This window comes from Lepus europaeus, chromosome 13 (genome assembly GCF_033115175.1).
Source record: "Lepus europaeus isolate LE1 chromosome 13, mLepTim1.pri, whole genome shotgun sequence".
Classification (NCBI taxonomy): Eukaryota; Metazoa; Chordata; class Mammalia; order Lagomorpha; family Leporidae; genus Lepus; species Lepus europaeus.
This window is the reverse complement of record NC_084839.1, coordinates 21,988,728-22,007,160: the sequence shown is the minus strand read 5'-3', so window position 1 is coordinate 22,007,160 and position 18,433 is coordinate 21,988,728. Positions and strand designations below refer to the sequence as shown.

The window sequence follows — 18,433 nt, the reverse complement described above, 5'->3', positions numbered from 1 at the left end:
GCTGAACACAATGGGCGAAGAGGGCTGCTTTGCTCGGCTCTCCTCCCTCTAACCCCTGATGGGCCCCCCGCCCTTGGAGTCAACCCTGAGAAGCTGGGGCTGAGGTGGGTTAGCTTTTCCGAGTCAGTGTCAGGGGGATACACTGTGGCCATGGGGCAACCCTCAGGGGCTGCCCTACCGGCCGGCCTAATCTCACGTCGCCATGGATCCCAAACTGCCTAGCTCCCTCCTCTTCCCCACTCAGGCCTGTAGTGGATCCAGTGTTCTGTCAAACTGAAGGAAAATAATTCTTACTAAGGTGTGAGAGGCGGATAGGAGTGGCTGCGTCTCGAAGGCAGCGCTGCGGCTCTGTGCGCACGCAGAGGCTTCCTCCGGAGGCAGGGTCTTCCCCAGCTCCTCGTGCCTCACGCCCGCCCCGCCACGCCACCCCACCCACTTCCCTGCGAAGAACAGGTCTCTTCGGAGAAGCTCGGCGCTCGGGCTCGGAGGGTGGGCGGCGCACGTGGGGCCCGCGCGCGCGGTGGAGGAGCCCCAGCCCGGCCCCTCCGGCCCCGAAGGCAGCGGCCGCCGGAAGGGCCGTCCGCGTCCCGGGCTTTCACCTCCGACACGGGGCCTGCCGGTGCGCGCCCCATCCTTCCCGCTCGCGGCCCACCGCGCCCTTCGCCATCGCCGCTGGGGACCCCGAGCCCCCGCCCCTCCGCTCCGGGCCGCGCTCCCGAGAGGGCGACGACCGGGGGAGGGGCCGCGCCCCCGCCCGCCTCCCGGGCCCGGAGCGCGCGTGGCCCGCAGCCGGCGGCGCCGCGCGGGGTCTCAGTGTGCAGCGCGCCGCGGCCGGACTCGCGGGCTCGGCGGCCGAGAGGATGCTGGCGGGCTCTCCTGGCCTCGGCCCGCGCTCCCGCCGGGCAGGGCCCCGGGCGCGCCCCTAGCCGCCGGCCCCGGCCCCCGGAGCCGCAGCCCTTAGGGGCGGGCGCGCTTGGCTGGCTCCCGAGATCTCCCAGGCTCGCCGCCGCCGCTTCCTCCTGCGGCCGGGCGCCCGTGGGTGCCCAGGGGCAGCCCTGCGCCTCTGCCTGCCGGAGCCCGGGCCTGACGGTGGGGAGTCGCGGCCGGTGAGGGGCAGCGGGCCCCTGGGCGCGCGGAGCCGGCCCGGCCCGGCCGCCGCACGCGTGACTCGGCCCGCAGCCCGCGCCGGGCCCGTCCCCGAGCACGCACGCGGCTCCGGAGTTCCTGCACAGGTGAGCGCGGGGGCAGGGCCGGGCTGTGGGGGCGAGGAGCGCGCCGGGGCCTCCACGGGCGGGGTGCGAAAGGGAAGTAAACAGAAGGAAGAGTCAGGAATCCTCGGGATGGCTCCGGTTTCTGGCACGTTTTATTTTCAGCTTGCAGGCTTGGGCCTGGAGGGAGTTTGGGTGAGGAAGTCGGGTGGGGAGGTGGCCGGGCCCCTGTGTGAGCTCGCGAGTGGCGCGGGGTGCCGGGGAGGCCCTGGTTTGGGAGGCTGTTGCAGCCAGGATTTTGCAAGGGATGGGCAGGGCGGTGGCGGCGGGGAGACCGCGGGTGGGAGAAAGGTGCCCTCAGCTTAGCGATGTCCCTTTTCTTTCTAGGTGACCGGGGCTGCCCGCCCCAGCCCAGGAGAGGCCCCGCGCCCTTCCCAGGTCGGAGAGCACCCTGGTTAGGGGCCCCTTCCTCTGTTCCCAGTCCGCTTCTCAGGGCCAGCGGAGGCAGCCACCGGGCAGGATGCCCAGGAACCAGGGCTTCTCGGAGCCCGAGTACTCGGCCGAGTACTCCGCCGAGTACTCGGTCAGCCTGCCGTCGGATGCGGACCGCGGCGTGGGCCGGACGCACGAGATCTCCGTGCGGAACTCGGGCGCCTGCCTGTGTCTGCCGCGCTTCATGCGGCTGACCTTCGTGCCGGAGTCCTTGGAGAACCTCTACCAGACCTACTTCAAGCGGCAGCGCCACGAGACCCTGCTGGTGCTGGTGGGCTTCGCGGCCCTCTTCGACTGCTACGTGGTGGTCATGTGCGCCGTGGTCTTCTCGGGCGACAAGCTGGCGCCGCTCGTCGTGGCCGGCATCGGGCTGCTGTTGGACCTCGTGCTCTTCGTGGTCTGCAAGAAGGGACTGCTGCCCGACCGGCTCACCCGGAAGGCGGTGCCCTACCTGCTGTGGCTGCTGATAACAGCCCAGATCTTCTCCTACCTGGGCCTGAACTTCGCGCAGGCGCACGCGGCCAGCGACACGGTGGGCTGGCAGGCCTTCTTCCTCTTCTCCTTCTTCATCACGCTGCCCCTCAGCCTCAGCCCCATCGTCATCATCTCTGTGGTCTCCTGTGTGGTGCACACGCTCGTCCTGGGCGTCACTGTGGCCCAGCAGCAGCAGGACGAGCTGCAGGGGATGCAGCTGCTCAGGGAGGTGAGTCCTGGCCACCTGGCCATCCGCCCTGGCACCTGCTGGCCGGGTAGGGGCATTGTTCCTTTGCTCTTGAGTGGCCGCGTGGCCTGGGGTCCTGCGGGGCTCCCGGCTCCTGTGTTGGAACGACGTGTCGGCCCCCTCCTCCCGTGCCCTTGCACCTCTGCCATCCTGCGCTTGCACCTGGGGAACAGTGGGGGGTGGGCTGGGTAGGACGTTGGGTCTCCGGGCCACTCTGTCACTTGTGCCCAGACGGGAAGGCTTGTGCAGGCTTGGTCTTGATGCAGTGTTGTCCTGGCCATTCCCTGCTAGTGACCCTGGCTGGGAGGACCTCTCCATAGCCTACCACTGGCCACCTTCAGCGTGTGACGTGGCTTGCGTGTGCTCAGTGCCCCTCTGTCTGATGCCCCGCCATGTGTCAGGATCAAAGGGAATGTGGGGTGGGGGGAGGCTGTGTTACCCCGGATCCCGCCTCTGCAGGGCTTGGGGCACCCCGAGCTGCCCGGGGGGGGGGGGGGCTGCGGGGAGTGTGGCAGTGTCCACAGAGATAGCGTGCTTGGGGACACTGGTGGAGACACTTGTGCCAGCCGCGGTGGAGCAGGGTCTGCAGGTCCTGGCAGATGTGTTCTGCCGGAAGGGATGGCATTGTGTTGCACCCAGAGCCACGATCCCTGCCAAGCTCTGAGGGACTGCAGTGACCAGGGGAGGTGACCCTGGCCTGAGCTTACTCTGGGGATGCCCTGGCGGGGCGCTCCATGGAGCTCACTCAGCGCACTCTGTAGTCTGCCAGCCACCCTCGGTGGCCTCACGTTAAGTGTGAGCTCAGAGAAGGAAAGGCACTCCCGAGGCTGCGCAGCTGGTCTGGCTCTCGGCGGCTGGAGTGCCCATTCCCGATTCCATCCCATCTTCCCACTGCATCTCAGTGTCTCCATCTCAGCCCAGGCCGTTACTGTGGTCTCCGTGGCACCGGGGCTGGGTGCAGGGGCCCAGGGGCCTGCTGGTGGTTGAGGCGAGAATTCCGTAGGGCTATGGCTTTGCCTCCCTCCTGGTGGAGGGCAGCACAGGCTTTGCTCGGTTTTGATTCTTCCTCGATCTTGGACCCAGGGCTGGCCGGTTACCCATTCTGGCCCATGTGTGGTACCCGATCTCAAGCAAGCGCTGGGTTCCATGAGTCTGGCGCTGGGCTCGTGCACGTGGGTTTGTGTGGACCCCTGGACAGCCCCCTGTGCTTCCCCCGCCATGTCCTGCCCGTGTGAGATCGTCACCTGCGGTCACCGACGTGACTTGTGGGTTGGAGGGTTCAGCCTGTGCCTCTGCCGGAAGTTGGGGGAAGAATAGGTGCCGATAGTCAGGCGGGCCTGGCAGTGTTGCCTTCTCTCCAGTCCCTTTGCTGCTTGCCAGGATCCCTGGATCATGAGTTCCCCACAGCCGTGCAGACAGAAGTCCCCGTGGGAACACAGGTGTCACCTCCGACCTCATTTGAATCTGCTGCCTGACAGGATGTCCGGGCCGCGGGGAGTGGAATGGACGCCCCTCGAGCGGTGGCCAGGTCTGGGCAGACTTCTGAGGTGGCGTCACGGAGGGGCCCTGCCACGACTGAGGCAGTTTTGGGGAGCGAATGTGAGGGATGGGGGAGCCGTGTGTCTCTGGGGAGCCACGAGGGTGGAGGTGTTTCCATCGGGGCAGTGCCCGGCCTGCCGGCCTCCTGCTTGGCAGTGAGCAGAGAGGACCTGACACGCCCTCCCGCCCTGTTCGGTGAAAGCTGGGATGTGGTCAGCTCTGGGGGTGACCTGCCGGGGGTCCTGACTGAGCTGAGCCTCTGGTGGCCCTGGAGAAGTGACCGGCCTGTGGAACCCGGCCCCTGGGTCTCAGGGTTTGAGGGACACAGAGCTACCTTCCTTTGCTTCGTTCTCAGCTCGTGCCTCAGCTTTATGAATTGCTCTAGACAATGTTCGCTAGGGCAGGGCCTGGAAGAGCATCTAAGCCAGATGCCCAGGTGCAGGGATGGACAGTCCCAGGGACACGCCCAACGTAGGTCAGGAGCCCAGGTGTGCTGGCTCCCAGCTAGGACTCCTGTAAAGGTGGGATTTTTTAATTAATTTATTTTTAAGATGTATTTTATTTATTTGAAAGAGTTACAGAGAGGCAGAGGCAGAGAGAGAGGTTGTCCATCTGCCAGTTTACTTCCCAGTTGGCCGCAATGGCCGGAGCTGAGCCAGGCCGAATCCAGGAGCCAGGAGCTTCTTCCGGGTCTCCCACTCGGGTGCAGGGGCCAAGGACTTGGGTCATCTTCTGCTACTTTCCCAGGCCATAGCAGAGAGCTGGATCAGAAGTGGAGCAGCCTGGGCTTGAACTGGCGCCCCTATGGAATGCCAGTGCTGCAGGCGTCAGCCTCACCTGCTACGCCACAGTGCTGGCGCCACAGGTGGGATGTTTATGTGTGTGTGCCTTGGGGGTGTGTCCTGCTAGACTGAGAGCAGTCTGCGAGTGGGAGCTTTGCTGCCTGTGACCCCCACCCAGGCCCTTAGTAGAAGACAGAGCTTATGGGGGCTCTGGGGCCTTGTTCTAGGACTAAATGGAAACTCCGGCCACTCCTATTCTGCCGTGTGTTAGCTGCTCCCTTTGCCACCTCCCAGGGCATGGTCACTCAAGCCTTCATCTCCCCAGGTCAGTGAGGAGCTCATGTGGAGGCTTCTGGGGCCTCCTGGGAAACTGGTGCAAGCCCCAGCCCAGGTCAGGCAGGGCCACGTGGCCCCGTCACTGCCTGGAGATCACTCTGACCCTGTGATCACTGGTCTCCTGTGGGCACTGCTGAAGACCAAACCAAACCAAACAACCCAACCCCCAAACTTAGGAAACAGGAAAAATAAGCAAGTTAAGAGTAAAAATATTAGCATCCCCAGGGCGGGCAGGGCCATGACCTTGACGTGGAGCAGAGCCTGGGGCGTGGCTTTGGGAACGGAGCGGAGACGGGGCCGCTGCAGGTCCCGTCGGGAGCCTGAGATAGAAGGCTTACATGAGCTGTGTTCCAGAAGTTTCTGAGTCACTTGTTTGGGACTAGTAGGACTTTTAAGAATGAGCCTGGGCTCCCTGGCCTACCTGCCGAAGGCCTCCTGAACCCACCGCGTCCTTGCCCTTGGCCTCTTAGCGCTGTGGAAACCAAGCCCAGGTGGCCTGTTGCCATGGGGAGGGCCACCGGGGACCCAGCTCTCTCCTGGGCTCTGGAGAGAGGCGTCATTCACCTGCCCTGCTCTCCTCCCAGCCTGCCTTGCCTCCTGGGAGGGACACTCCACTGAGGATAGGAGGGGCAGGGCTGGAGGAGAGGGCGAGGAGTGTGCAGCCAGGACCCTCCTCCACCAGGACCTCTCTCCAGGCCCCGGGCCCCAGACCCTTGGCCCCGCCTTGCTTCTCCTCCTGCCCAGGGGCTTCCCTTTTTCTCCTGTTCTCCTTTCTGTCTCCCGTGACTCTAGGTGGGAGGAGTGAGTAGAAGCAGACACCTGCGCCCCTGGCGGGGGGTGGGAGTTTTGTGGGTTTGGCCATAGACAGCAGTGAGGAAGCACCTCCAGTGTCAGAGCCGTGGGCACCCAAGGCTCACGGCAGCCCTGCAGCCTGTCCTGGGCTCTCGGACGGCAGGGCAGGGGGGTGGGCTCATCAGTGGTGACTGTTACTGAGCAGAGCGGCGGACCTAGCAGCCTGCAGGGTCTGGGGACAAGGCGGGACAGGCCATCGCCAGTCGGGCTGTGGTGGGAAGAGCTGGGCATGGGGCTGGGCTGAGCCAAGGGCAGCTGAATCGGGGTGGGGGGCTCCATGTCCTCATCCAGCACCTCTGATGGCCCCGCTTGCCCGTTACTGCCCCTGGGATGCGGGGAGGAAGCAGGGATTGGGGGCAGGCCCGGGAGCCGGCCGGGTGGGAGGGCGCCACAGAGAAGGGGGCAGACGACATTCAGACCCTCACACACCTGCGTGTGCCTCTCAGTTGCTGCCATGAAAGGCGGGAGCCAGGCTAGGAACCCCTGAGAAACGTTCCGTGGCTTTGTTTCTCAGAGGAATCGTCCCACGGAATGAGTAGTGTGTATCAAAGGAAACCTGTTGGGACTGTGGATGGTGATTCCATTTGCACCTAGGGGTTACACGGGGAGTCATTCAGCTGGTGAACAAGGGGTCGGCTGCGGAGGGCGGCGGGAGAGCCAAAGCTGCAGGCTGGCGTTCAGTGCTGTGTGTGCGTCCGCGCTCTTGGTCGTGGGCCTGTCCGACTCCATTCACAAAGGTGGAAGCTGAGGCTCCCTGAGGTCAGGGGACATGGAGGGGCGGGTCACTGGTGAGAGTGCCAAGGTGGGGCTATGGAGGGCTTCCCTGCAGGCCCTTCTTTTTCTAGAATACAGGTGTCCCGGCTCCGCCCATTGCCCCAGTTGTCGCTACTGGGCAGATGGGAACCCTAAAACATAGGCTTCCTCCAACTCCCGTGGGGGCTGCACACAAGAGGGGAGCTGCCCGTGCCAGAGTGTTGCTTGTGGGGCCCTGGCCCGCAGCACAGGAGAACGGCAGTGGGGGCGGGGGGCTTTCAGCAGCCAGAGTGCACTGAGGTTGCGGGTTGGGAGGAGGCAGACCCAACCCAGTTCTTGTCCCCTTGGCCCTAGCTCCGGCGCTGTCCCAGGGCCGGAGAGCAGGGCTGTCCCTCTGTGAGTGAGCGTTGTGCGGCCGGGCAGCCGCGAGGACTGGGATGTGAGGGCTGCACGGCGGGGACCGCGGGGCTGTGAGCTCTGCCTGTACTCGGTGAGGGACCGGCAGCTGTGGGACACTCACACGGCTTCGCAGCACGTGCCCCCTGAGTCCCTTCCCCCCGTCGTGTTTCTCGGTGGCCTTTTCTGTGTGTAAACAGAGCCCTTCCAGTCTGAGCCCGGTGCACACGTGGTATGGGCCCCACCTTTCACCCACATTATTCCACTGACATTTGGCTTGGACCGGCGGAGTCCTCATGTTTATAGTTGTTAAAGTCAGCTGGGTTTCTGGAGAAGAAACCAAAGCTCTTGGCTGGGCCAGCACTGGCTGACCGGGAGCCATGTGTGTGTGTGCGCACGCACGCACGCATGCCTACGTGCACTCCAGGCTTGGTCTGCCTGAGGATTCTGGTACATTCTCCATGAAATGGAATTGTTAGGGCTCCCACGCTATTCTTGTTCCACAACTTCTTCATAAACAAAAAGCAGATCTCACTCGGGGTCCACCCTGACTGAGCCTTCAAATGCCACCACGTCCTAGGTGTGCCCTGGACTAGATGGGTGCCTGCCCTCACCCTGAGTCAGCCCAGGTCCCCAGCCAGTGGGGAAGACTAGGTGGCCACATTAACTAGGCTCTTGCCATGTTACTGTTAAGTGTCTCCCAGCAGGACAATATTTTCATTTTGCGCATGGGTGGCGACTGAAATGACTTGTCCAGGGCCACAGAGCTAGGGCTGCGCTGTGTAGCCAGCTAAGCCGCTGCCTGGAATGCCAGCATCCCATGTGAGTGCAGCTTCAGGTCCCAGCTGTTCCACTTCCAATCCAGCTCCCTGCTAAGGCACCTGGGGAAGCAGTGAGAGATGGCCCAAATGCTTGCGACCCTGCACCCACGTGGGAAACTGGATGGAGTTCCAGGCTCCTGGCTTCAGCCTGGCCCAGTCCCAGCTGTTGGAGCCATTTAGGGCATGAACTAGTAGATGGAAGGTCCCCCCCCACCTTCTCTTCCTCTCTCAAAAACCTACTAAGTGGTAGGGCAGGATTTGAACCCAGGCCAGTAGGATACCAATGTTCCTTTTCTTCTTCTTTTAAAAATACTTATCTTAAGGGGTTTTTTTGGTTAGAGAGCACCCCCCACACACACCTGTTGGTTCACTCCCTAAATGCCCCCAGTGGCTGAGGCTGGGCTGGGCCAAACCTGGGAGCTGGGAACTGAGTTCAAGTCTTCCATGTGGTGGCAGGTACCCAAGTACCTGCTGTCTCTCAGGTCTGCGTTAGCGGGAAGCTGCAGTCACAAACCAGAGCCAGGAGTTGAGTCCAGGTGCTCTAACGTGGAACACAGGCTGAATGCGTGCTAGGCTGAATGCCTGTCCCCAGAGCTCCTTTGTTCTGCCGCCATAAAAGAGCCCCTTAGGCCTTTCCCTGGAGCTTATCCAGGTACAACTTGAACAAAACTGGGTCTTGGTTTTCTCAGCCCACAAACGTGGGGAGGAGCAAGTTGGGGGACAAGGTATTTTAGGGGTGTCGTCAAGGGTGCAGCCGTGGGGGTGTTGAGACCTTGCATACTGTACCCGGTTGCAGGTGTCCATACAGGGTGTCACGTTGCAAGACTGTATCGTAACTGCCGTCCGTGTTGATGGGCAGCCCGTCAGGGCGTGGACGTTCACTTAGAGTGGAGCAGGGCATTCTGAAATCGTCTCTCAGATGCGGGTAACGCAGGTTTGCACAGATAAGGAGTCTGTTTTGCTTTCTAGGAAGTTCGCTCCTGGGGGCTGCCTAATTTCCCCGCAACCTGACTGGATATATGTGCATTCATTTACCATGTTTCAGTTATCCGTTGCTATGTAACAAATGATCCCAGAACGTGAGGTCATAAGACAATCACAGTTGTTTTTTTTTTTTTTTTTTAAGTTATATTTATTTGAAAAAGTTACAGAGAGAGAGACAGAGGAGACAGAGAGAGAGAGAGGTCTTCCATCCATTGGTTCGCTCCCCAAATGGCTGCAGTGGCTGGAGCTGGGCCATTCTGAAGCCAGGAGCTTCTTCCAGGTCTGCCATGCGGGTACAGGGACCCAAGTACTTGGGCCATCTTCTGCTGCTTTCCCAGGTGCATTAGCAGGAAGCTGGTGGGAGTGGATCAACCAAGACTCGAATCAGTGCTCATATGGGATGCCAGTGCTGCAGGCCAGGGCTTTAACCCGCTATGCCACAGCGCCGGCCCCCAGTCACTGTTTCTTATTCCTGTGGTTCTCTGGCCTGTGTTCAGCTGGGCAGTTTTCTGCTTCCTGTGGCCCTGGCTGGACTCCCTCATTGGCTGCTTGGTTCATCTGTTATGTTCAGCTGACCGCCGTTCAGGCAGTGCCCAGAGGGCCCTCATGTGCCTGGTGCCCTGGAGCTCCTCTGTGTGCCCAGCTTGGGTTTCCTCCCAGCGTGGTAGTCTCAGGAAGAGGGTGGAAGCTACCAGAGCTTACCCGGGCCAGGCTTGCCCCTGTGGCTCAAAGCAAGTCATAAGGCGAACTCAGATTCGGGAGGAAGTTGATTCTACCCTTGACGTGGGAGCGGCGTGTGTCGCAGGGACGGCTGGATGACAGCTGTGTGCTGAGGCCGCCGTGGACCAGGAGGCACACACAGGGTGCCAGGGAGAAGGGACTAACGTCCACCTCGGGTCTGGGTGGGCACAGGTGGCTTCACGAGTCGGAAGAGTTTTCCCAAGCAGGGCCCATGTCATTTCGTCAAGGCTTGACTCTGTGGAGTCCTGCACAGCGCTTGGGACATTTGGAAAGTTGCAGAGACTGCGTCGCACACGAAGGAATGATGGCTCCTCGTCCACCTGCAGGGCCATGGCCTGGGCCTCTGTGAGAGAGCAGAGTTCGCTCTCCTGCGTCTGCAGATGCGCACGTCCACGTCCACCCCAGTGTGTGCCAGGTTCCTGCCCGGCTTGATCAGGACCCTGGCCCCGCTCGCATCCCTCCCTGTCGCGTAGCAGCTGCGGAGCAGCCTGGCTCTAGCGTTGGGATCCCTTCCCCAGGGGTGGGTGTGCGCTGCCTGCAGCTCTCAGAAACACACCTTGGGGTGCGTCTCAGCGGCCCCCGGCCATGGCCAGGATGCTGCATCCCACGCGCTGTCTCGGGGGTGACAGTCGCTCCGGGAAGGCTCACGGAGTGCGTGCAGCCCAGCTCTGCCTGCACACTTACTTCTGTCCTCAGCAGCTCTCCCTGAGAGTTTACTGATAGTTTGGGGCTACATCTGGGCCAGGGAAATGTCCTGCGTTGATCTGAATGATGTGAGAGTGATTTGTAAAGCAAGACTTATTTAACGTTTACAGGGGCGAATCAGTACGCCGTTGGCACTTGTTCTTTCTGATCCTAGCACACGGCGGTAGAGGAGGGATTCTGGGTGCCCGGAAGATGAGGCACTGGCGTCCTGGTGGCCTAGATCAGAGCCCATCCTTGGCACAAACGCTCCCCGCAGGGTTCTTCCACGGGGGCCTGAGAAGAGCAGGAGCCACAGCCGTCCTGCCTCCCCTGGCTGTTCTTCCAGCCGAAGAGAACCTCGGTGCTGCTCCCACGCGTCTGACATGTGGCCACGGCTGCAAGCCTTGTTCTAGGCCAGCAATACAAAGAATGGGTGAACTGTAGTCCCTGGGGCCAGCGTTGTGGCACAGCAGTAAATTGCCACCGGTGGCGCCAGCGTCCCATGTCTGAGTGCCCCATTGAGTCTAACTGCTCTGCTTCCAATCCGGCTTCCTGCGGATGTACATGGGAAGGCAGCAGATGATGGTCCAAGTGCTTGGGCCTCCACCACCCGTGTGGGAGACCTGGATGGAGCTCCTGGCTCCTGATCATTGTGGTCATTTGCAGAATGAACCAGCAGACGGAAGATCTCTCGCTCTCACTCACTCGCTTGCTCTCTTCCTTCCTCCCTCCCTCCCTCTCTCTCCCCCTCCTCCCCTCCCTCTCTCCCCCTCTCTCCCCTCTCTCTTCCTCTCTGTCGCTCTGCCTTTCAAATGAATCTTTAAACAAAGCCTCAGCCCCTATCCTCAGGGAGCTCCCAGGTTGTGTATCAAGCCTGTTGGTGAGAGGGATCCTGCCTAGGGAATCTGAGGAAGGCGTCTGAAGAGCTGGCTTTGAGTTGGGTCTTGAGAGATGAGCAAGGGTTTGCCAGGTGGAGCCAGAGGAGGTCGGGTTTTGGGTCAGAGGCATCCTAGCCTAGGACTAGTGAGAATTGCTGCGTAGCAGGGGCCAGAGAGACGGGGGTAGAGACGAAGACAGTGGAGAGGCTAAGAGGTTTGGACTTTATGTTATGATGGGGTCCCTTTGGCTTGAGCATTAGGTTGCCCAGGGAGAGTGTGTCAGAAGGGAAGAGGCCATGGGACCTGATACTAGGGAGCACCCTGGGGTATGTGGCACCCCTGCCTCTGCCACCTGCCTAGGCCCCTGTGTGGCCCAGGTGGCCTGTGATGGGGAGACGGGTCATTTGGGAGCAGGAGGCAGTCCTGGCTGACCGTCCTTTGCACCCTGAGTCTCTCTCATCGAGAGAACTGAAGCGAAGGCACAGTGGGGCGTGGAGCCAGGTGAGCAGCTGCTTCTGCCTGTTCTGTCTGACAGCCAAGGGCTGTGTTCATTTGTTACCTGGCGGGCGAAGGGTGGGAAATGTACATAAGGGCACCTTACAAAGTCATGCACAGTGCTACTTCATTCACTCTTTCTTTAAAAAATTATTTATTGGAGGGGCTGGCACTGTGATCTAGCAGTCACCTGTGATGGCATCATCCCACATGGGCACTGGTTCAAGTCCTGGCTGCTCCACTTCCGATCCAGCTCTCTGCTAATGGCCTGGGAAAGCAGCACAAGATGCCCAAGTGCTTGGGCCCCTGCACCCATGTGGGAGACCCAGAGGAAGCTCCTGGCTTCAGCCTGGCCCAGTCCCAGCTTTTGCAGCCATTTGGGGAGTGAACCAGCAGATGAAAGATCTCTCTCTCTCTCTGTCTCTCCCCTTCTCCCTCCTCTTTCTCTCTCTCTGTAACTTTGCCTTTCAAATAAATAAGTCCTTTAAAAAAAATTATTAGCAAGATTGAGCTCCCGTCGGCTGTGTTCACAAAGCTCAGTTCACATCTACATGGGCAACAGGGACCCAAATCCTTGAGCCATCATCTGCTGCCTCCTGGGGTGTGCCTTCTCAGGGAGCTGGAATGGGGAGTAGAGCCTGGACTTGAACCCGGGCACTTTGATACGGGATGCGGACGTCCCAGGTATCTTAGATGCCAGCCGACGCCCGCCCCTAGTTATTTCTGTATTACATGTAAGCTTGGCAAACCGACTCTGATCTTTGGTCTGTGAATGGATCGCACAGAGTTTATTCATTACCCATTATCCTTTTTTTAAAAAAAGTATTTTCTGGGGAATCAGCTGGTTTTTCTCCTTCATGGTGAAAGGCTTGTCAAGGGTGTTTTAAAGTGCTGTATAGTATTACAGAATATTGTGTTCCTTTTCTTAACTTGTTGGTTTTACTCCCTTATCGTTCCTTGTCATTTAGGTTTCGCATCAGCAGGCCTCGGCCGCCCTGTGTTCCCCTCCTGGCCTTTCCGCCCCGTGCGCCCTCCCCCTGGTCAGCTCTCAGCTGGGCCTTGCAGCACGATGCCGCCCTGTGGTTCCCGAGGGCTCCGTGCTGATTAGAGTGCTGCTCTCCTCGTGCTGACCTCCTCAGAGCCCCCTTCGCCTTGTGAACAGGAGTGAGAGGCAGTCCTGTTCCGCCCGTCACTCCCCGGCCCCGGCCCCAGCCCCGGCCCGCGGCCAGCACGCTGGGCTGGAGCTTGCTGGGGGTTTCCATGGTTGTGCTCTGCTGCTCAGACGTCCCTTCAGGATTGGTCCCCACGAGATGCGGGCTGGTGCGAGTTCCATTTCGTCACTGGCTCTGGGTGGACTCCTGGGCTGCCCTGGAGGGCTGATTTTTCCACCCAGCGCCACCAGGCCCCGAGGGGTTTATCTGGGGTAACTGACGGATAAGCCCAAGTGTCTTAGTCCGCTTTCTGTTGCTGTGGCACAGTACCCGAGACCAGGGAATTCATAAGGAAGAGGGGTTGGTTTAGCTCGGGGTCCGGAGGCTGGGCAGCTCATGAGCAGGGTGCTGGCATTGTTGCTGCTTGAACTCCTGGTGGAAGGCAACGGGAGGGCCAGCTGGCCAGAGCGTGCCAAAGAGTCCAGCCCGGACGCCCCCACGGTCCCCCAAGAAGGGCGTTCTTCCCTCTCACCAGTGCCCTGGGACTCAGATTTCAACGCGAGTTTGAGGGGACAGATTACACCTGAGCCAGGGCCGCCCCCAACCTGGTTGTGGTAGCTGGGCTTTGCCACCCTCTGGGGAGGGCGGTGGAGAGGTGGAGCGATGCCGCTCTGGAGTTTGTTACAGATTTGCTCCCAGTTCCTAGGAAATGAAACAGTAACTTCCTGAAGGGGAATCTGAGCAAAGGGCCTGGCCCCGGGGAGGGGCGGGGGGGCTGGGGGCCGATGCTGCTTCCCAGGGGCTTGGTGCCTGGGGTGGCGTGCTTGCTCAGCCAGCCAGCCAGCCTCCCCTCACGGGCAGGAGGTACAGGTTCTCATTCCAGCGTTTCTTCTTTCTTATACTCCAGCACGTGCTTGGAGGTTGTCTTGTTGGTGCAACGTTGAATGCTGGGGGAAACACAGGTCCTCCTCACATCTGGAGTTGTAGCTGTCAGTATTGCCCGTCTCTGGGGAAAAGTTGGGACATTGCTTATTCCAGTAAAGGGTCTAAGTTTGGGTGCTTTTATTTACATAGTTTTGTTTTACTTGAGAGGCAGAGAGATACCTTCCATTTGCTGGTCCACTTCCCAAATGCTTGCAGTAGCCTGGGACCATGCCCCGTCAAACCCAGTGTCCTGGGACTCCGCCTGGGTCTCCTGTGTGGGTGGCGGGTTGAGCCTCGCAGAGTGAGCATCAGCAGGAATCTGGGCGGAAAGCAGAGGAGCCGCACTCCAGCCAGGGACTCCCATATGGGACGCAGGCACCGCAGGGAGCGTCTTACCAGCTCTACATCTGTCCCTAGGGAGGCTGCTCTGGGGGGAGCGTTTCCCAGCCCTCCTGTAGCATCCTGTCGCAGATCCAACTGACTGCTACAGTTACGGATGAGTGAGCCATGGCAGGTCTTCCTGCTTTGGGCGTGGAGCCTCTCCGGGTCCTTCTCACCAGCTGTGAGATCTGGAGTAGGCTGTTTAGTCTACGTCTAGCTTCTGCCCCCTAAAATGTGAGACTGCTACCTTCGGCCCTGGGATACACAGCAGGTGCTAGAAATGGTTATGCGGCAGGTGTTCGAAATGGTAGTCGCTCTGCCTGTCGCTGCCGTCCTTGTCCTGGGCTCTGATGAAGAGGACGTGTAGAAAATCGGGGGCCAGCCCAAGGCAGGTGAGACAGCTCCAGGTCAGGTGCTCCCAAACTCCTGCCCACCCTATCATTGCTTGTCAGCCCCTACCTGGGGTTCAGACCCTCAGTTTTCCTAGGTGAGTGTCTTAAATTTTTTTTTTAAACCCCGGAGGCACATCTGCACAGTCATGGTCCATTTCCCCGCAGTAATTAAGAAAACACAGACTTTAACTTCATGTTAAAGCTTTGCTTGCCTCGCCACAGGGGGAAAACAAAGCAATGCAACAGGAAAGCGGGGGTGGGACACAAATGAGGGGCGGTGGTTTGGAGCGAGGCCGTGGCTTTTGCTCACCTGACCCGCGTGAGGGAGAAGCGCTTTGCAGGTGAGCGCTCCGTGAGGACAACGCCGGGCACGCTTCGGATGCCAATTTCCCCTTTTCTTGTGCTGTGCGATGGCCTTTCCCATAGCCTTCTGTCTTCACAGCCAGCTCCTGCAGGGAGGTTACCAAGTGGGTAGCAGGTGCAAGGCCCACCTGGAGGGCCTCTGAGATCTGGAGGCGAGGACGCAAACCCACGCTTCCATTCCGTCAAATCGCTGGGGCTCTGTGGAGCTTGCTTCCTTGGGACCAGGATGGGCTGGTCGCCAGCCAGTGGCATCGTATGAGGGACAAGGGGTGGTAGGATGTCCCTGCGGGTCTTGTGGCCTCATTTGTCTCCCTGTACCTCAGACTGCTTCCTCCTCACCAGGGCTTGGGACCCAACTCCTGAGACTTACGGTTGGGTGTCGGGAAGCGAACATCTTGGGGCTCGCTGTCCAACCTGCAGGCAGTGCTGAAACCCCTTCCGTGGCTTCCCCAGCTCAGCTTCCACTCTTTGCTTCCATTCCTCTGGGGTGGGAGACCCTGACCTTCCCGGCAGCCTCGTGGGGCTGAGGACAACTCCCAGATCCCACCAAGGTGGTCTTCAAGATACTTTGTACCTGCGTGTAACACTTGGTTCCTCCACCCACTCTGTTGGGTAGAGGTTCTTGTCTCTGGCATTTTGTAGCAGAGAATGTGGTGGGGGGAGGGCAAGGCAAGGAGGTGCCCAGGCTCATCAGGACAAGTGCAAGGCCAAGGCTTCCAGATCCAAAACAGGGAAAAGTTGTCTTCTCTGACCAGGTCATCAATCAATGAATCCAAAAACATGAACTGTTGTGCTAGTGATTATACAACCGTGTGTCCAGACACATGGACCTGTACATCGTTTGGGGAAAAGCGAGTAAGGACGAAGTACAGAGGGTGGGAAGCCCAGGTGGAGCTTAACGGACATGGTGTGGGGGAGGGGGATGGGTGTGGGGGAGGGGCACATGTGGGTGGTAGCTGGCTCTGTGCCTTGACTGGGGACCTAGTTCACAGGTGTGCACGTTATCAACACTCCTCAGAATGGGTGTCCTCTATTAAAACTCAGTGGTGGTTATAAAAAGTAAAATCCTGGGGTTACCAAAATTTGCATGTACATGCATACATTTTATACACACACATACACTCACATTTATTGGAGAGGCAGAAAGAGTGTGAATGAGGGAGCACCCCCATCTCCTGGTTCGTTCTCCATAGTGGCCAGGACTTGGCCAGCCGGAGCTCAATCCAGGTCTCCCCTCGTGGGTGGCAGGTGGTAGGGACTGACTGGAGCCATTGCTGCCACGACTTGGGGTTGCATTAGCAGGAAGCTGGAGTCAGGAGCCAGAGCCAGGGGCTGAATGCGGGGACTCTGGTGTGGGACGTGGGCATCTGGAGCCCTCGGCTGAACACCTGCCCCTGCATAAGACGTCGAGCTGCTTGTTCGTGTGCTGCTCTTCCGCTGCAGGAGAGTGCAGGCTCGTGCGCATGCGTGCTCTCCTGCTGCCCGCCCTTTGCACCTGCCTCTTGTCCTCTGCAATTTGGGTAGTTTCCTTAAAGTGGCTTGAGAATTAAAAGTCGCTTGGAAATATTCTAGGTGCAAATTCTTCCTAGACTATTTTGACTTTTTAAAGCCAAATTTTAGTATTATCATGCCTACCTCTAATTCAGCAGCATTTTTTTTTAGCGATTCACCTCTATGAAAAATTTCCAAAGTAGTCACCTTGCTTTTCTTAGAAACCACTGTCTTTCTCTCACATCCATGGTTCATCTCTTTAGGTTGTGCTTCATTAAATGATGTAAATACCAAAAGACAAAGCAGCTGGCACAGACAGGTGTGGGACGAAGCACAGTGATTCTTGGGAGACAGTGCGGAAGCTGGAGAAGCGAAGGCATGAGCTTTCTGGAGAGAGCCCGCCCACTGCATGCAAGGCCAGTGGGTGGCGGCCAGCGTTGTGGCGCAGCTGGTAATGCCGACACTGCAATGCCAGCATCCATATCAGAGCGCCCTGCTTCTGATCCAGCTCCCTGCTGATGTGCCTGGGAAGGCAGTGGAAGACGGCCTCCAAGTGCTTGGGCCTCTGCCACCCGTGTGGGAGAGCTGGATAGCATTCCAGGCTCCTGGCTTTGGGCTGACCCAGCCTCAGCTGTTGCATTTGGGGAGTGAACCAGCAGATGGGAGATCTCTATCTTCCTCTTCCTCTCTCTCTGTTGCTCCGCCTTTCAAATAAACCTTAAAAAAAATGGGAGGGGGGCTGGCACTATGGCATAGTAGGTTAAGCCTCTGCCTGAGTTGCCAGCAACCCATATGGGTGCTGGATTGAGTACCTGCCGCTCCACTTCTGATCCAGCTCCCTGCTAATGGCCTGCGGAAGTAGTGGAAGATAGCCCAAGTCCTTGGGCCCCTGCACCCACACAGGAGACATAGAAGAAGCTCCTGGCTCTTGGCTTCGGACCAGCTCAGCTTTGGCCATGGTGGCCTTTGGGGAGTGAGCCAGTGGATAGAAGGCTAAGACTGTAACTCTGCCTCTCAAATAAGTAAAAAAGAGGCCGGCACTGTGGCTCAATAGGCTAATCCTCCACCTGTGGTGCCGGCACACTGGGTTCTAGTCCCGGTCGGGGCGCCGGATTCTGTCCCGGTTGCCCCTCTTCCAGGCCAGCTCTCTGCTGTGGCCCGGGAGTGCAGTGGAGGATGGCCCAAGTGCTTGGGCCCTGCACCCCATGGGAGACCAGGAGAAGCACCTGGCTCCTGCCATCGGATCAGCGCAGTTCCCCCGGCTGCAGCGGCCATTGGAGGGTGAACCAACGGCAAAGGAAGACCCTTCTCTCTGTCTCTCTCTCACTGTCCACTCTGCCTGTCAATTAAAAAAAAAAAAAAAGAAAAAAAGAAAAAAGTGAGTGGGTTGTACAGAGGGACAGACTGTCTGGAGCAGCTCCGCCTACTGGTTCTTCGAGCCTCAGCACCGTCTCGAGCTGCTGCCCTAGCTTGTTGAGCCCGGTCTGCTCCCCTGTGGCTTCCGTCCCTAGTTCCAGGGCATCTGCAGAAAGTAGTAGACGTCGGCCTCTCGTTCTCTGCCCCGCAGCCTCCCTGTGCAAGGATCCAGCCAGCTGGCTCTCCCTGATCTCCTCTTCAGCCTGGCCCATCTCACTCTTCCAAGAGGCCCTCGGGGGATGTGGTTTCCAGACCTGCCATCCGCCCTGACACTTCCTCGCTGTCGGCTGTGCGCCCAGAGGGGCCATACATCTTCCTGCCTGCTCAGAGAACCTGCCCGCCCCACCTCCTTGCAGGGCACAAGTGCAGAGGTCTCAATTCTGTATCTGCGAACAAGATCGAGGGTGGCCCCACTCCTGTCCGCCAGGCCTTAGGAAGGATTATCAGGCCGGCGCCGCGGCTCAACAGGCTAATCCTCCGCCTTGCGGCGCCGGCACACCAGGTTCTAGTCCCGGTCGGGGTGCCGGATTCTGTCCCGGTTGCCCCTCTTCCAGGCCAGCTCTCTGCTATGGCCCGGGAGTGCAGTGGAGGATGGCCCAAGTGCTTGGGCCCTGCACCCACATGGGAGACCAG

General features: G+C 59.6%; 1 protein-coding gene across 4 annotated transcripts in view; it reads left to right on the top strand.

The window, feature by feature from the left end:
- Window positions 1-1,160: 1,160 nt before the first annotated feature.
- The window catches only part of ADCY3 (adenylate cyclase 3), an 80,421-nt gene continuing 63,148 nt past the window's right edge, over window positions 1,161-18,433 (top strand). For all 4 annotated transcript variants that reach the window (XM_062209068.1, XM_062209066.1, XM_062209067.1 and 1 more), the window contains exons 1-2: window positions 1,161-1,232; window positions 1,596-2,403. In XM_062209068.1, coding sequence (XP_062065052.1) covers window positions 1,729-2,403 — 675 coding nt within the window. In that variant the 5' untranslated portion in view covers window positions 1,161-1,232; window positions 1,596-1,728. The remainder of the gene's footprint in view (window positions 1,233-1,595; window positions 2,404-18,433) is intronic.